This window comes from Lichenostomus cassidix, chromosome 2, assembly GCF_008360975.1.
Source record: "Lichenostomus cassidix isolate B80296 chromosome 2, HeHo_3.0, whole genome shotgun sequence".
Classification (NCBI taxonomy): domain Eukaryota; kingdom Metazoa; phylum Chordata; class Aves; order Passeriformes; family Meliphagidae; genus Lichenostomus; species Lichenostomus cassidix.
Window position 1 is genome coordinate 4,955,376 of NC_139482.1, and position 15,319 is coordinate 4,970,694.

The following is a 15,319-nucleotide window of genomic DNA, read 5'->3' on the forward strand; positions in this document are numbered from 1 at the left end:
CCATGAGACAATGATATATAAATCCAATAAGGAATTCCTGCCTCTCCACCCAACATTTTGCTTCTTGTTGCTATCATTCCCATGGCTTGGAGGAAGTGCTGGGTAACTTGGGAAGAAAGAGGCAAAGCTTATAAACATGGAGATCCAGTGGGGAAAATTCAAACTGGCTTCTATTTAGCTTCACTAAACATTAGAATACAAAGTCCTAGAATTCAAAAGGGACAGCAAATATTCCTGATTAGGCTATCAAGGACAGAAGTTTCTTGGCATTGTCATTAAAAGCTTAATTCTGTGAAATAAACTTCAGCTAAGTTGCTTTTGGGTGCCTCTGGTGTCTCAGCTTAACTACTGGGCACAGCAGTCATGGGAAGATGAGACAACTTTTTAGTCTTTCCTCAACTCACAGTAGAAATGCAGGTCTAAAATCTACCTTTTTGGTGGGCACCTCTTCACAATCAACAAGAAAATTTTTATATTCTTTCCACCCACCTAAGTGGCTCACAGTTTAAACAGCAACCTCCAAGAAGAAGGCTCATCAGAAAAATTATTCCATTCTAGCTTTGTCTCCAATGAGTAATGCTTACCCCTGCAAACCTAGAGAGGGGGGAAAAAAATGAAGATTAAGGCAAAAGTAGCTCATCAGGTCTCCCAGTTTTCTCTGTAGGACTACTCTTTGGATGAATAAAATATTGTGGGATGAGGGGCAGCTGAGCATCAGATAAAACCAGGATAAAAAATTCTTCATGTCAAGTGCCAAATGGTGAAATTACAATCATTCATCTGGGAAAACAGTGACTACTGGTAGGTAATTATTTTGCTACCTGCAGTTCTAGATCTGGTAAGAGATTGCGATCAATAAGCCCAAGGAGGATTATTTTTAGACATTAATAATAACAAACCTGGAAGACTGGAGTTTTAGATGCAGCAATGTTTGTATATAAAAATGAAATAAAAGGAAAAAAAAAAGGTTGAAAATAATTTACATAAAATAGTTTACATCCACAGCATCACGAAAATTATGCAATCAATATATCAATATATCAATATCAAAGTCATTGAGCTGTTGGTTATCATTGGGAGAGTTAATAGTTTAGAAATACCAGCTGACTGAAAAAATACAAGCTTAATTTCAATACTTGTAAAGATTTCTAGGAAAGCAGCTCCAAATAACAGTCTTGAAAGCCTGTCTTGGGTTGTGGTGTTTAAATTAAAGATGTATTTGATGAAGCGAAGCTTTATGAATGTGTGAGTTAGAATGGATTAAAAGCTGTAGGATGTCAGATGTGTCACTGGCTTAGAGATGTACCAATGGACTGAGTGTGGTTGATTCATGTAGCTGATGATTTTAGAATCTTTAATGTCATTTATGTATTCCATTATGAAAATGGATTATTGACTAGTCAGTAAGTAGAAATCCTAGTCCTTTTGTTGAGCAGGGCTTAATGTAAGGGCTAAATGCTAAGAAAAAATGCTTTAGAAAAGAATCTTAAAAATATAATTAAATTATAAAATCACTTATGGAATGGTAGTCTCAAACCTCAGTATTTTCTTTTTCTTTAGGCTAAATACCCTGTTTAAGACATTCTGAAAGAGTCTTGTTTTCAAAGTGTTCTATATATGTTTTCTCTCAAAATCAGAATCTTTTAAGGTAAAAAAGAGCAACCCTGTAATTTCCTTTAGATAGTCCTGTCCAAGCAATTGACATTAAAAAAACCCCAAGAAAACCAAACAAGTAAAATAAATGAGTGTTTAAGCTTTATGAACCTTTTACTGGGAGTAATCAACTACTATTTTTATAACTTAAAAGAGGGTTGTTATTTTTTTCTTCCAGTTTCTAGCATTCATTTCACAGCAGTAATTTTTCTTCTGGAGTCAAATTGAGTAGTTAACAAAAGTCTGTGGAAAAAAACAAAACAACTTTAACTAAAAAGAAAAAATCCATATCAAGATTAACATATTATCTCTGTCACCTCCAGTTAGACCTGGAAGACTTATGGTTGCTTCAGGTTCTATATTCAGAAAGAAGTATGCAGTATGTGAAGTTTTGGGGATACCCATCCAAATCATGATCTTATTGGGCACTTGAAAAGGGATCAAAGATTTGTGTGGAACAGATATTGAGGCATATATCTGTGAAAATATACAAATGTATGTCTGCATGTAGATGAGGCTGTGGGTATCTTCTCCAAGCTCTGTGCTTGATTGCTGCCTCTGCCTGATGAAATAATTTTTGTCTCCACAACCACTGAAATGGAGCTGTATGGACAAATACTCTGAATCTGTATGGGAGCTGGAGAGAAGAGAATTTTGTCCCAGTCAGACAATAAATGTAGCTGGTTTGGGGAGAGCTGAAGTGTTTGAGGCGTTGTTTGAGGTGGTAATAGAAGACGAAGAGTGTTGGATGAATAATTATGGAGGTGGGAGGAAAGAGAGAAGCAATAAATCAAGCTGGGACTGGACTAGGTGTTTTATTATGTATGATTGTGTATGAACCAGTGATTAAAACAAGGAACCTCTCAGGGCTTTCAGACTGTGCTTGTCAGCATGGAATCTATTGACGTTACTCCACTTTAACTGTAAATATTGTGGCTTTGTTCGGCTGCTGTGGGTCTTTTGATAAATAGCTTCATCAATGCTCAAAACTTAATGCTCTGATGTGTTATTAACGTGGGTATTGTACCTGTGCACTTTAATGTTTTAAGCTAAATGGAAAAAGAAAGCTCCATCAGAAATGCAAGGATCAGAAAAACGTAGGAATTGGTAATTTGAATCCAATACAGTCTCTTCCTGACCATCCAGTAAGATTTTTTTTTGGCCTTGTGAGGAAAGATGATGTTCTTATATTGTAAATATTTGAAATATTCAGTAAAACAGGAGGGTTTGTCCCTCAGTTACACCTTTTTTGCTCTCATCACTTCTTACAGAAAGGAGAGATCTATTTGACGAAAGATCTGCCATGGAAAATTCAGACTAAATATTTTCAGTTTTCCTGCACCTTCAAATTATTCATAAATGACAGAATTAAAACACCACTTGGCTTGCACAGTGATGTGCATTTAAAAGGAATTTCTATGTGCCCATTAAGACCTGTCCAGTGGCTGCTCCACGCTCCAGGTTCAGCAATAAAGTGCATTGCAAAGGCAAGAGGCATCTTCTTCTTTTCCCTCTGAGCACTCAGCCCAGGTGCACCGTGAGCAGAGAATAACTTGCATTGCTCTTATTTGCTCTAATTGCACTGGTTTTAAGGAATACGTAAAGATATTTTTTCTCCTGATAATTTTCATCAGTGCTGAATTCCCCCAAGTGTGGTGGAGATAAAATATGGGAATTCCCAGACTCTATCCAGCCTTGGCATACCTACAGCAGCATCTCTCTGTGGCACCAAACAGCCCCGTTTGCTCCAGAAAACAATTATTGAGCTCAAAGAACAGATATTTTTCTAATTTTCTATTACCATTAAATACTACACCTCAGGATATCCTTATCTACACAGGCAACAAATCTTTCTTTGAATGTTTTGTCCACAGGGACAGCCTGCAGCAGCAACTTCAGCAGTTCAAATGGGAAATAAAGTGAAAAATATTTCCTTTCTCTTTAGTTTTGAAAATTCTTCTTTTCTTTTTCCCCCTCCATTTTCTTGAGGCAAAAAAACATTGTTATCATGTTCTTGTCACTGGGAGCACACAAAGCTCCCTGTTCTCCTTTTCCAGAATACATGTTATTTTTCACTGTGATAGTCACCTTTTTCCTAGGATAAAAGATGCTCATTTTTTTCAATTGCTGCTCTTCTTAAATTTTCCCAGTCATTCTCATTACCTTCTCAATACTTTCCAGTGTGGCAGGTATGCTATTGAAAGCATTGAAAGTGGTCTTTTTTCCAGATCATAGACTAACTTAGGTTGGAAAAGACTTTTAAGACCATCAAGTCCAACCGTTACCCCAGCACTGCCAAGACCACCAATAAACCCTGTCCCCAGGTGTCACATCTACACATGCTTTAAACACCTCCAGGGATGGTGACTCCACCATCTCCCTGGGCAGCCTGTTCCAATGCCTGAGTACCCTTTCCATGAGGAAATATTTTCAAATATTCAATCTAAACCACCCCTGGTGCAACTTGAGGTCACTTCACCTGGTCCTGTAACTTGTTCCCCGGGAGAGGAAATCCCACCTGGCTGCACCCTCCTGTCAGGGAGTTGTAGAGAGTGACCTCCAGGAGATCACCACTCCCACCCAACTTGATGTCATCTGCAAATTGGCACTTGACCTTCTTGTCCAAATCATTGATAAAGTTATTAAACAGAACTGATAGAAATAAACCACTGTTCCACAGTTCTTTCCTATATGTTACTTCATCCTGGCCCCCCTGTATATCAATATTACGCTTTTCTCTGATCATAGATTCATATTACATAAAAGTGTTGACTAAGAATACCTCAAAAAAAACCCAATCCATCTCTCTTATCTGAACTTATTCAGGGCATTTAAGGATTGACAAAGTTATGGATAGGTGAGATTTTCTCCTCCGCTTTATTTCACTTTCTGACAACTTAATATCCCACTTTGCATTTCTTTGCTCTTTTTTTTTTTTTTAAGTGGAGTAGATCTCTCTAGTGCCCCTCTGTCAGTCTAGGTCTCAGACTTTATTTGTCTGGAAAATACTGTGTATAGCTGATGTTGTTACCTCTCTGCTCACCCTCTGTTTCCCTTGTACTTATAAATGTAACAAAAAAGTGCAATTGCAGCCCTCTGTTTGTCCACAGAGGTCCTGCACATTGACTTTTCATCTTAACCTATGTTTTCTGTCTCTCAGTCATTTTTTGATTCAATTTATTTTTCTTTATCACAGTAAGTGCAGAAGTTGGGGTTTTTTCTATTTTTCCATCAGCTCTCTGCAATCACAAATGCATTCGACCCTTGTACCAGCTTTTGATTTTAATTCTTTTGTGTGAAACATATGAAAAAATTGCACAAAACACAAAGCTTCTGCAAAACTTCCAGAGAGCACACTTCAGCATTTTGCTGCCTATTCATGTGAAGCATATGTCTAAACAAGTGGTCCTAAATATGCTTTTAGTTACGTGCTATGCACCCTACAGCCCTAAGTGTGTGGGTCTGAGTGACTGGTGAGACACAGAGGCATACAAGAGGTTATCTGAAGATGTTTAAAAGCCAGCATGTGTGTTTATTGCTAGTCATTGTCTCCTGTCTCGACTTCCTGGGGATGCTCCTGGATTTGGCAATGCCCCCATGCCAATCTGACAGCATCTAAATTCTCCACTCTCCTCTAGTGCACATCTCCAAAAGCTCCTGATGTGCTTTCCCTCCACTCCTGATGTGCTTTTTGTTCCCCCAGACCATGTGAGCAGCACAAACCAGGCACTGTGGATCTTTGAGGCTTTCAGAGCCTCTTCCTAGTGCACGGGAGCCATCTAGCTCAAGAGGGCTTGATTGATATTTTTAGTGGCTTTTTCTCAAAGGGGGAAAAAGCGGTGCTGTCGGAATTGGAGACATTTTCTGTGCTGTGGTGACTGCTGAGCCTGGCAGGGAAATTGCTTCTCTGACTTGTCTGGAGTATGGGGAGAAGCACTAATAGGGGCCTACCAGAGAGGCTCAGACTGAAGGAGACCACTTTCCTCCCACCACCTGGCTGTATGACTTTCTACAACTTCCTCCCAGCCCTTCCATATCTCCAGCAGGACAACTCATGCCCAGAATTCCAGGCTGTGTTTACCACAAAGTCGTGTAGTAGCTAGTGCTGTAGATAAAGTTGTTCCCTTGATCTCTGCCCCCTCTGCCCACCCAACCATCTTGGCCCTAAGTCCTCCTGTTTCTGTTTGAACTGAACTTTTGGAAATGTCCTTCCACGTGGTTACGGGGTATGGAGGTAGCAGAGAGCTGGGCCAGAAGTGATTTCCCAGGGAAAGAGGGAGGATGGGAAGCAAGGAGAGGAGAACACCCAAGAGCCTCTGAAACCCAGCAGAAGGGTCAGCAGCAGCAAATGCCAAGGGACAACAAAAGAGAGCCAAATCCCCTGTCATGGGCTGAGCAACAGGAGAGAAACTGATTATTATAATTATTTGCAACACCTTTCAGCCGGGAAGAACTAACCGGCAGTGCCATTTTTTCCCCAAGCATTCTTCCCTAATAACACCCTTAATACAGCCTGTTCCATGGTTTTTGTGAGGCATGTTTTTCATCTTCAAACTCAATTTCATTTATTAGAGGCTTGGCCGCGTGTGACACAGTGTGCACACAGCAAGTGCAGCAAGGATTCCTCTTAATTATTCTGTATTACTGGAGGCAAAGCGTGTTTGCGCCGGTGGGCGAAAGGGCGACGAGGGGGTGTTGTCTATTTCCTTTCTGTGCCACGTATCACAGCCACAAGGAGATGGAGCTTTCTGAGCTGCATTTTAAATTTGGAATCGGGGCGTTGGGTGGCTGTCAGTGCTCTGTGCCAGCCCAGCACAAGGAGAAAGTCTCCAACCAGCGAGCGCCCGTGTGGCTGCAATAAATAGTCTGAGATAACAAACACCTCGCTGAAGTTTTTGCTAGAAAGTCAGCCAGAGGACTCTGGGCAGTGACTAATGGTATTTGAATGTTGCTCTTTAGGGTTGTTGTTGTGGTTTTAGTTTTAATTGGAATTAATTTGTTGTAAGATGACTCAAAGTAACGTTTCAGTAGGGCCTTCAAAGGAGGAGCAGAAGCTGGGGGCAGAAACTGGGTTTGCTAAGCTGACTCCAACCGTTTTTATTTTTCTGAATCAGAAAATTTTCCTTTCCTTCACAGAGAAATGAGGAAGGTTTCTACCCTGCAATCTTTGTACCCTACAGGCTTTCTGCTCAGTTGTGTGATAGAGGTGTGGAAAGCATAAACCTGAGTATATTTTTAATTGGAATAATATTTATTTTTTTTTGAGGAAGTTTGCCTTTTTTTTCCCCCATTAATTGATAAGTAAAGACATTGTGAATGTTTACTCTGTTAGAATCACCTGGTGTGGGAGAGAGCAATGCAGAACCCTGAAAGATATTGACAAATCAGAAAAAGTGTAGAATGAAACTGATATAATGATGAGGAACTGACTTTGGAAGGAAGAAATTGCAAGAATAGACCAGGTGAATTTGTGGTTTAACTAATTTGCATATAATGACTTTAAAACTATGGCCAGTGTTGTTTGCTTTGAGAAATGTAGGAGGCAGAGCATAAACTTGCAAGAGACCTTGTTATTCAGACCATTTGAAATTCTTTTAATAAGACCAAGTAGTTACCTCACTGTGGAAATTCCTGTAGAAAAATTCCTAAAAGGCAATGTATACCCTATAACAGTGACATCAACATTTTAGTAAAGCTGGGAGAAAAAAAATTATCAGTTTCTTTGGAAAGAATGGCATGTTGCAAGAAGTTTATGTACACACACACAGGTGCTACAAACATCATGGTTTTGGCTTAATTTTACTTTAAAATTTTAAAAGAAAAAAACAAAGGAAACACCTAAAATAGTGTTTCAGTTTTATTTGCCATATTTGTTTTCCAGCTTTTTTCCCACTCATAGGCTGAAATTTTTCAGTGAAAAAGAAAGCACAGCAAAAATTAATTGCAATCTTCCAAGATAATGTAAAAATCACTGTGTTTTCAGGCTGGTCAGTTTGAGTAGCCTGTGTTTCAGAGAGAAAATGCTACTCTGTGTGAAAAAGGAGTTTCTCATTCTTTACCCACATTAGAGTGCACTGATGGGAAGCTGAAGCCAGGGGTTAATTTGGTACCAAGGTGGTTTGTTCTTTAAAACAAGAGTGATGCCTGTTTGCTTCTTGCAGCCCTCTGATTGCCCAGCAGGCTTGATTGAAATCCAAACCAACAGGCTTTGAAGGAGAGATTGATTGTTGTGCACACTTTTGATAATACAGCAATTTGTCTCCTTGGGTATAATGCTCTAATCCCCCTTTCATTTATCCGTGGGGAATCAGGCACTTGCCTCTTCCTCAGCCCGAGGTTTCTCACTGTGGCTGTGACACTGCCTTGCACAAACCCCATGGTGAAGATGTCCCCTCCCAGCAGCACCCACACTCCAGTTCCTCATCTTGCATTTCCTGGGGCTCTTTGGCACCTGCCTTGCTGCTAGTTTTCGAAATGAAAATGTTTAAATCAACAGCAGACAAGAGAATTTTGTCTGTTCTTGAGATTTCAAATTTCTTGTATGCACACAGAGAATCCTTGTCCTCCTTAATCCTGTGCTCAGAATCTGTTCTCGTCCCCTGATTTGGCTGACCAGGAGGTGTCAGTTTGGTTTTCAACCAGCACTGTGCTCCAGAACTTCAATCAGCCTTCAAATCACAGAATCATGGAATGATTTGTGTTGGAAAGGACCTTAAAGATCATCTAGCTTGGAGAGAAAGTGTTCTGGCGTGTTTGTGCCACTAACTCTGTGTATCCCAAATAAGATGCCTGAGAAAAACACAAGTCTTTGCCCAGCAGAACTGGAGGGTGAAATGTGATGCAAACACATCTTTCCCCATTTTGTGGTGATTGATCCCCAATCCTTAACCACATTCAGTTCCTGGGTGTTGCTGCCACACGAGGTGTTTCCACAGAAAGCCCCCATGTCAGACAAAGTGGAAAAGCCTCCAATGTGAGCAGGATCTGTGCTCTGATAACTTGTGAACACCATCACGTGCCCCTGTAACCACAAGCTCCTGGGCAGTAATTCCCTCTTGGCATGCAGCAGAGCAGGGCTTTTCCACCCCTCACAGCTTACTGAGAAAGCCACAGCACATCTGTTCGGTGGTTGAGCCATGGAGCATTCCCTGCATAGCCCGCCTGGATAAGCTGTCACTCTTGATTTTTAAAACATTTCACAACAGAGGGTTAGCCTGGAATGGAGGATCTCTCGTGAGCAGCATCTGCAGAGGTCTCTCAGCTCTCAAAGCCTTACTGCACAAGGCTGCCACCATCATGGCTTCACCAAGAGGGGATCACATCTTCTCCACTGCAGCAAAGCACACCAGGTTATTTACCCTTCCTCAGGAAGCTGCACACCTCTCTTTTGCATTTATTATGTTTCTAGATCAATGCTTTTATCTTTTCTTCCCTGCCACCGTCCAGGTTTTAGAGATGTTCCTTAGAACATCTCATTTTCTTCTCACTCCCTCCTGAACATTGATTTTGCTTATACTTTCAAGAAGAAATTGGCCTCCTGTTCTGTTACTTTGAATGTTAGGCTTGGTTGGCTGGGGATAGAAGAAGAAGTGTGTATGCAAAGTCTCTCATTAGCCTGGAGATCCTTAATTTTCTTGATAGTCAAGCAGGGAATGATCCACAGCACCTACCTTGCTCCTCTGAGGCTCCCTTGAGTAGTGTCTGTCTCCACTGCCATTACAGATGACTACATTGATAAATATTTGTCTTTGCAAATACTTCCTTGTTTGTTTGATCTTTAACAGGGCGCATTTTTGTTTCTTTTGCTTTACGCTGTGTGTTTTCTCTGCTGAGCAGAATCCACCAGACTGAGGGAGTGGGCTGCTCTGTTAATATTATTACATTCTGAGTTATAGCTGGTTACGTTTTTAACCTATGAGTCAGTAATTTCTGCCACAAACTTGAATTAATATGTGTCTCATCAGTGTAGAGGCTAAAAGTTACAGGCTAGCATATGGTTTGGTTTCATTACATTTACAGAATTTTGTAGCAATGCTCTTGGTTTGAACAAACAGGGATGTGGCTGGATAGCATTTCCTACAAACACTGCCCACAGCCCATGGCCACCTCATCCAGCTGGTCAGGTTTGAAATACAAACAGCAAGTGCTTGCAGAGGTTTGAAAAAATATATTAATTTTCCCAATTTATAGGAGTTAAAACTAGCAAAACAAAGGAAAAGAATGCCATTCATCTCTCAGTTGCTGTCCCAGTTGAATATGCTGGTTGGTGGATGATATTTTTGAATTCCCAGAAAGTGTTTATTAAAAAGCCATTTCTCTATTTCTGTTGCAGTGAACTATTTCATAAAGAATGGTACAGAAGATGTGTTACTGTGTGGCAATAGCACTGACGCTGGGTAAGTACTTTAAAAATATCTTCACTACTGGTCTAGTTTTGTTGCCTTTATTATTATCATTATTATCACTATTATTTTTTTTTGCTACATTTTCCTCTAGTTCTGTCCACTTTTCATCAGCATGAAGTAGATATTTCAACTTCCTTGTGTTTAGGTGTAATAGGAGAGAGGATAATGACAATATTGTGCATAGTAATACAATTTTCTCAACTGCAGGGAAGAGAAGATTCTGTGTGTCACTTATTCAGGTTTAAAATCTTTAGGGGCCTTATTATCATTCTTTTTCAATACATTTGAACTTCTCGGTAAAAAAGCAGTGAAAACCAAGTAACATTTTGGCTGAGTGGAGAGTATTTTAATGGAAATGGAACAGAAATGGAAACAGAAAAGCTGGAGGGATTTAAACTGATGATGAATTCCCAGCTTTTGGCAAAGGAAGATAAACAAATCAGCAAATCTCCCAAAAATAGAACATTTTGGAGGTGGGAAGGTAATCAGATTGGAATTGTGATCTACATTTTCACTTGATTTGTTTGCAGACTGTGTATGTTTCATTTTGTCATTGTATAGAGAGTGAAGAGATCCAGAGGTGTACTAACATCCTCTGCATAAAGGACTTTATTCATATCCCTGCCATCTGTAGATGCCAATGATTCCTGCTGCATCCCATCCTCAGGGTCTAAGCGCACTGTCAGGGTGTGTGATTTTATTTGACAGCCTCTCATGATCCTGATGGAAGTGGAAGAGTTCAGACAGGATGGAAAGAGATGGGATCTTGTGTGGTCAGAGGAAATTGTAAGCCATGCAAAGATTGTAGGCTGATAGGAGTTGTAGGAAAAGGCAGAAAATACCTCAGAGTGGTGGGATGGGTGAGCTTTTGAGCCAAATATGTGAGAGCATTTGAATTAGAGAGGTTGGAGACATAGGCCAAGTGCAGGGAGGAGGTGAGATGATCTACTTCAGGAGGGACATGTTCTGAGCAGGTAGAACCAAATGTGGAAGACTACAAAAAGATAGAGTTTAACTTAGGAAGAGCTAAATGAGAAAAAAGGCATGTGTGTGCAGAGAGACAGCAGGAAGATGAAGGGAAGAGAAAATCTGAACTTGCTTGTGGACAAGAAGGCCAGAAAAGCCCTGGAGTCCTGGGAAGAGATGCTTTGCTTTCTGCTGCCAGTGTCTGTATCTGTATTGACCCGAGACAAAGGGGAAGCTCAGTGTCAGCCTTCCCTCTGCAGGCCTGGTGTGTCTGATCTGCATTGCCAGCCTGAGAGAGGCTCTAAGATCCTTGGGCAGAGGGCCATGCTTTCCCCTTTGTTTGTTCCTCGGGAGGTACAATGTCAGCATCCATTAATTAAGCCCTTTGTTGATTGTAATACATTGCATTTATCCAGGCTCAGGCAGAACTCCAACACTATTGGGATGTTTCCCGGGAATCCCAGGATTTGGCAATCTGCATTGTGCTAGTGAACCTCAGCCTTTGCAAACCAATAGGCGATAAAATTGGGAAAAACCAGTGTTCTGCACAAAAACAACATTTGGTGTGTCATGGAATATTCATTGTTCTCGCTGATGACCTGAGCCATGGGGGTGGAAAGCTGCTGGTCATGGGCAGTGTTGAAAGAGTTGATTACTCCTGCTTTGGAATGGTTCAGCTGGTGGGAAATTAAACACCAATCCAATATCCATGGAGCATTTATATATTGGTAGCCTGTGTGGATTTAAGGGTTAGCTTCTAGCAAGGCATGTGAGCAAACCCACCCTCTTTCCTTTCCAGGAAAGTTAATAAATTGCAGTGTGTCATCAAAAAGCCATGATTGGAGAAAACCTCTGGTGGAGGCACCATGCCCATGAGAAAGTTACAGCCTCAAACAGCCAGGGGAAAACTTGCAGCTCTAGAGTATAAGAAGAAAATGCCACCCTCAAACTGAGTGTTCTTGTACTTGTTTAGATAAATACATCAAAACTGCCAATGATTGTGGCATTGAGGGAAACTCGCTTTCGCTTTATGCCTATGCTCTTTCTTCTTCGTCCTTTTGCTGTTTTTAGTGAAGTATTTAATACCACTGGGTAAGGTTTGAGTTTAAATGCCTAAAAAAGGGTAATAAATGTTCCTACTTACACTGGGATTTTCAGCTCAGGATTAGCAAGTGTTGTCTCCCCTGCTATACATTGCACAGATTGCTGCCAGTCATCCACTCCTGTTGTTTAAAGACATGAAGATAATTGGGAAGATGATCCTAAGGCCCCAGGGGATGTGCTAAGTTGTGTATTTCCACCTGCTGGGACAGGGAGAGCATCATTTACAGGCTGACATCTCTCACAAGTGGATTCGTTTTCTCTCACCTTTCAGTGATCAAAGCCAAGAGCAAGAGTGTTCAGCAGTAAACCAAAATCTGCATGGTTGGGACCTTCTGGGGCAGATTTCACCACAGGATTAGGGGAGGGGAGTTAAGAGGAAGTAGATGCATGAGGCTGTGGTTTCCTCATCTATTAGTTATGAAATTCATGACAAGAGAGGACTTAAATTGGGAACCCATCAAGGCATCAGGAAGGTGTGGTGAGGGAAGACAGCTGGTGAGGCCATGTCTGAGTGCCCATAGCATTTGTGGAATTTCCTTTTGCTGCCAGCTTGGAGCTTGAATTCATCAGCCTCTGGGATACACTGAGGATCCAAAGGAAATTCAGGGAAGGGTGGTGTCATCCTGGAAGGATTTGTTGTTAGAGTGAGGAATACCTGTGTTGTGGCCAGGATGTTAAATCTTGAGGTAATTGAAAAAGCCATTTCAGTGCATTTTTAAAAGCATGTTAATGACACTCGGAGGTTTGTCTGGTTGCTGTTATTATGGAAGAGTAAAGAAAAAAAAAAACTAAATAAATCTGCTATGGCAATTGTTAGGTGATGAGACTCAAGTGGTCTAATGTAAGATGTGTAGTGATGGAGGCTGCAACCTGAGCTGCAGTAGCAAGCCAAAATCAGCAGGGAAATGATCATCCGTGGATTCTATATCACAGGCAATCTAATTATCTCCAAGGTGGGGGCTTTATTACATTACTAGGAGAGACTGTTTTCTGAACAAGGACCCAAGCTGCCAATAAAGCAGGAGGTAATGGATCTTGCTAATATTGATTCCAGTTCAGAAGGGATTTGAATAGATGTATGTCACTCAGCTGCTGCAAACATGTCTCTAGTACTTGGCAGTTGCAAGAAAATAAACCTTTATTTACATTTTTAGATATGCTCAAGCAACATTAATAATCTAATTTAAAAACCATGCTGCAGAGGTATGGTAGGAATGTCAGGGAGATGGCATATTTCTTATTTGCACAGGGGCTAATCTGTCTGTGGGATTTCCCATGTGATACCTCAAAAACCTTCTTCTTGACACCTGAAATGTGACTTTTCTTCATTTAATCAAACAGAACTTTTGTGTTGCTTTTCATTTTGTTTATCCAACTGCCTTTCCCCCATTGATGTACTGCAGGAATTTGTTTTGTGCTTACAAGGAACAGAATACAATGGAAATAAAAAGTAACTTCTGGAGGAGAGAGAAAATCAAATGATTATGATCAAAGATATTCTTTGGCTCAAAGTGACACATGCTCCGTGTTTCACAAGAAGCACATTCAGAAAACTACATTGATAGAAAAATGCTCTGCTCTGTGTGTCACAGATTGGTCAGACTGGGAGCAGTACTAACAGTAACACTCTTTTGACAAAAAGCAAAAAAAAGTAGGGTATATACAGGATTGTTGGTGTTTCTAGATGTGTTCTGGGGTTAAATTTAGTTCTTTTGGATGTGGCTGCACTGGGATATACACAATTTGTTTCTCTTTGCAATTTCAGCTTCTCCTATTCGATTTGTTTAAAATAAATGAAGAAAGCTCAAATAGTCTGATTTTTTAAAGGGATTGCAAATTCTGTAAATTTGCTTTCCAATTTAATTCCCAGTATATAGCTTATCCAATTTTGAACACCTTGTTTTACCTGTTAGGAAAGTCCAGCAACAATCCAGTACAATGATCAAATATTTGGGAGATCTTAGGAAGGAGCAGAAGGCGGAAACTGCTCTGTCCTTAGTGAAATCAAGTCCTGGCACCAAGTGGAGCATAATTTGCAAAGGCTACAGAGCAGGCACCACCATACACTTCCTATAAATAAATAAATATGTGTACATCCTATATATCTGCCCTGTTGTGTGAAAGTGGCACTAGAGTAAAAAATTGCCATAAATCCACAGAGGAGTATTTGTGGTCATAGTGCCAAAGGAAAGGCCTGGGAAAGGAAGGGTAGCTGGTTGTGGTGCTTTAGGGTGTGCTCAGGGACCTGCAGAAAGAACAAAGGACCTACAACAAGAAAAAAGAACTTAGAATTATCTGTCTGTGAGAAAGGAAGATACATTTCAGCTCTAAAGCACTTCCACTTTCCTCCTGTTGCATTTTCACAGAGATGTTTTTTTCTGCTGTGCTTAGGCTGCTGTTTTTATTTCCCCTCCTGCCTGAAGGTTTGGCTGAGCAATAGGAACAGCAAGGAAATTTGTCCATTAGAAGAAAGAGACAAGATGCTGTCAATGTACAAAGTAAACAAACAGACAAGAAAGAGAAACTTAAATTTTGTCTTTTCACTTTTTTTTCACTTGCAACTACAACAAGGAGCTGACTTTTCAGAAAAGTGTGCATGTTTTATGGCAGTTGTGGATCTCAAGGTCAGGCTGCTTAATATTTTTTCCCCTTACACATGAGATGTCCTGTGTATTCAGCTCATGGGCAGGAATACTCTACAAGATCACAGTGACAATGAAAGCACATTTGCATCATGTCTGTACTGATATTAGCAAAAAAGACTAGTGAACAGGAAAGAAAAGCAGCCAGTAAATCTACTTCAGGAACAACAAGAAAGCACCTTTGGCAACTGCATCCTAGTAACTGTTGCTATAGAAACTTTAGCTACCTTTATTCTCACTATGACCTTGATTTTTCTTAACAGGATACATTAAAATAATGTACATTCTGGGGCAAGATTCTCTGTGGTTTGGTAAATTCTGTCACAGAGCTCATTGCATATAAGGGATGAAGGAATGACCATGTGGTGTAGCGCTCCTCAAAAGTTTTTGCGCCAGTCCTAACTCTTTCTAAGGTATTATCAGAAAAAAACCCCTTTGTTTTCTTTTGTGTTGTGGCATTTTACTAAGGTAATTAATACCAACATGTAAAATTGCATCAGAAGCCTGTTTTCATAGTCTCCATGAGCACCAGAAGCAGTGTTTTGTGGT

The 15,319-nt window shown here is 40.5% G+C and overlaps 1 protein-coding gene across 7 annotated transcripts in view; it reads left to right on the plus strand.

The window, feature by feature from the left end:
• Positions 1-15,319, plus strand: part of LOC146440753 (sodium channel protein type 5 subunit alpha-like) — a 209,788-nt gene that overhangs the window by 67,437 nt on the left and 127,032 nt on the right. For all 7 annotated transcript variants that reach the window (XM_085050201.1, XM_085050194.1, XM_085050197.1 and 4 more), the window contains exon 8: positions 9,986-10,049. In XM_085050201.1, the coding sequence (XP_084906327.1) occupies positions 9,986-10,049 (64 nt within the window). The remainder of the gene's footprint in view (positions 1-9,985; positions 10,050-15,319) is intronic.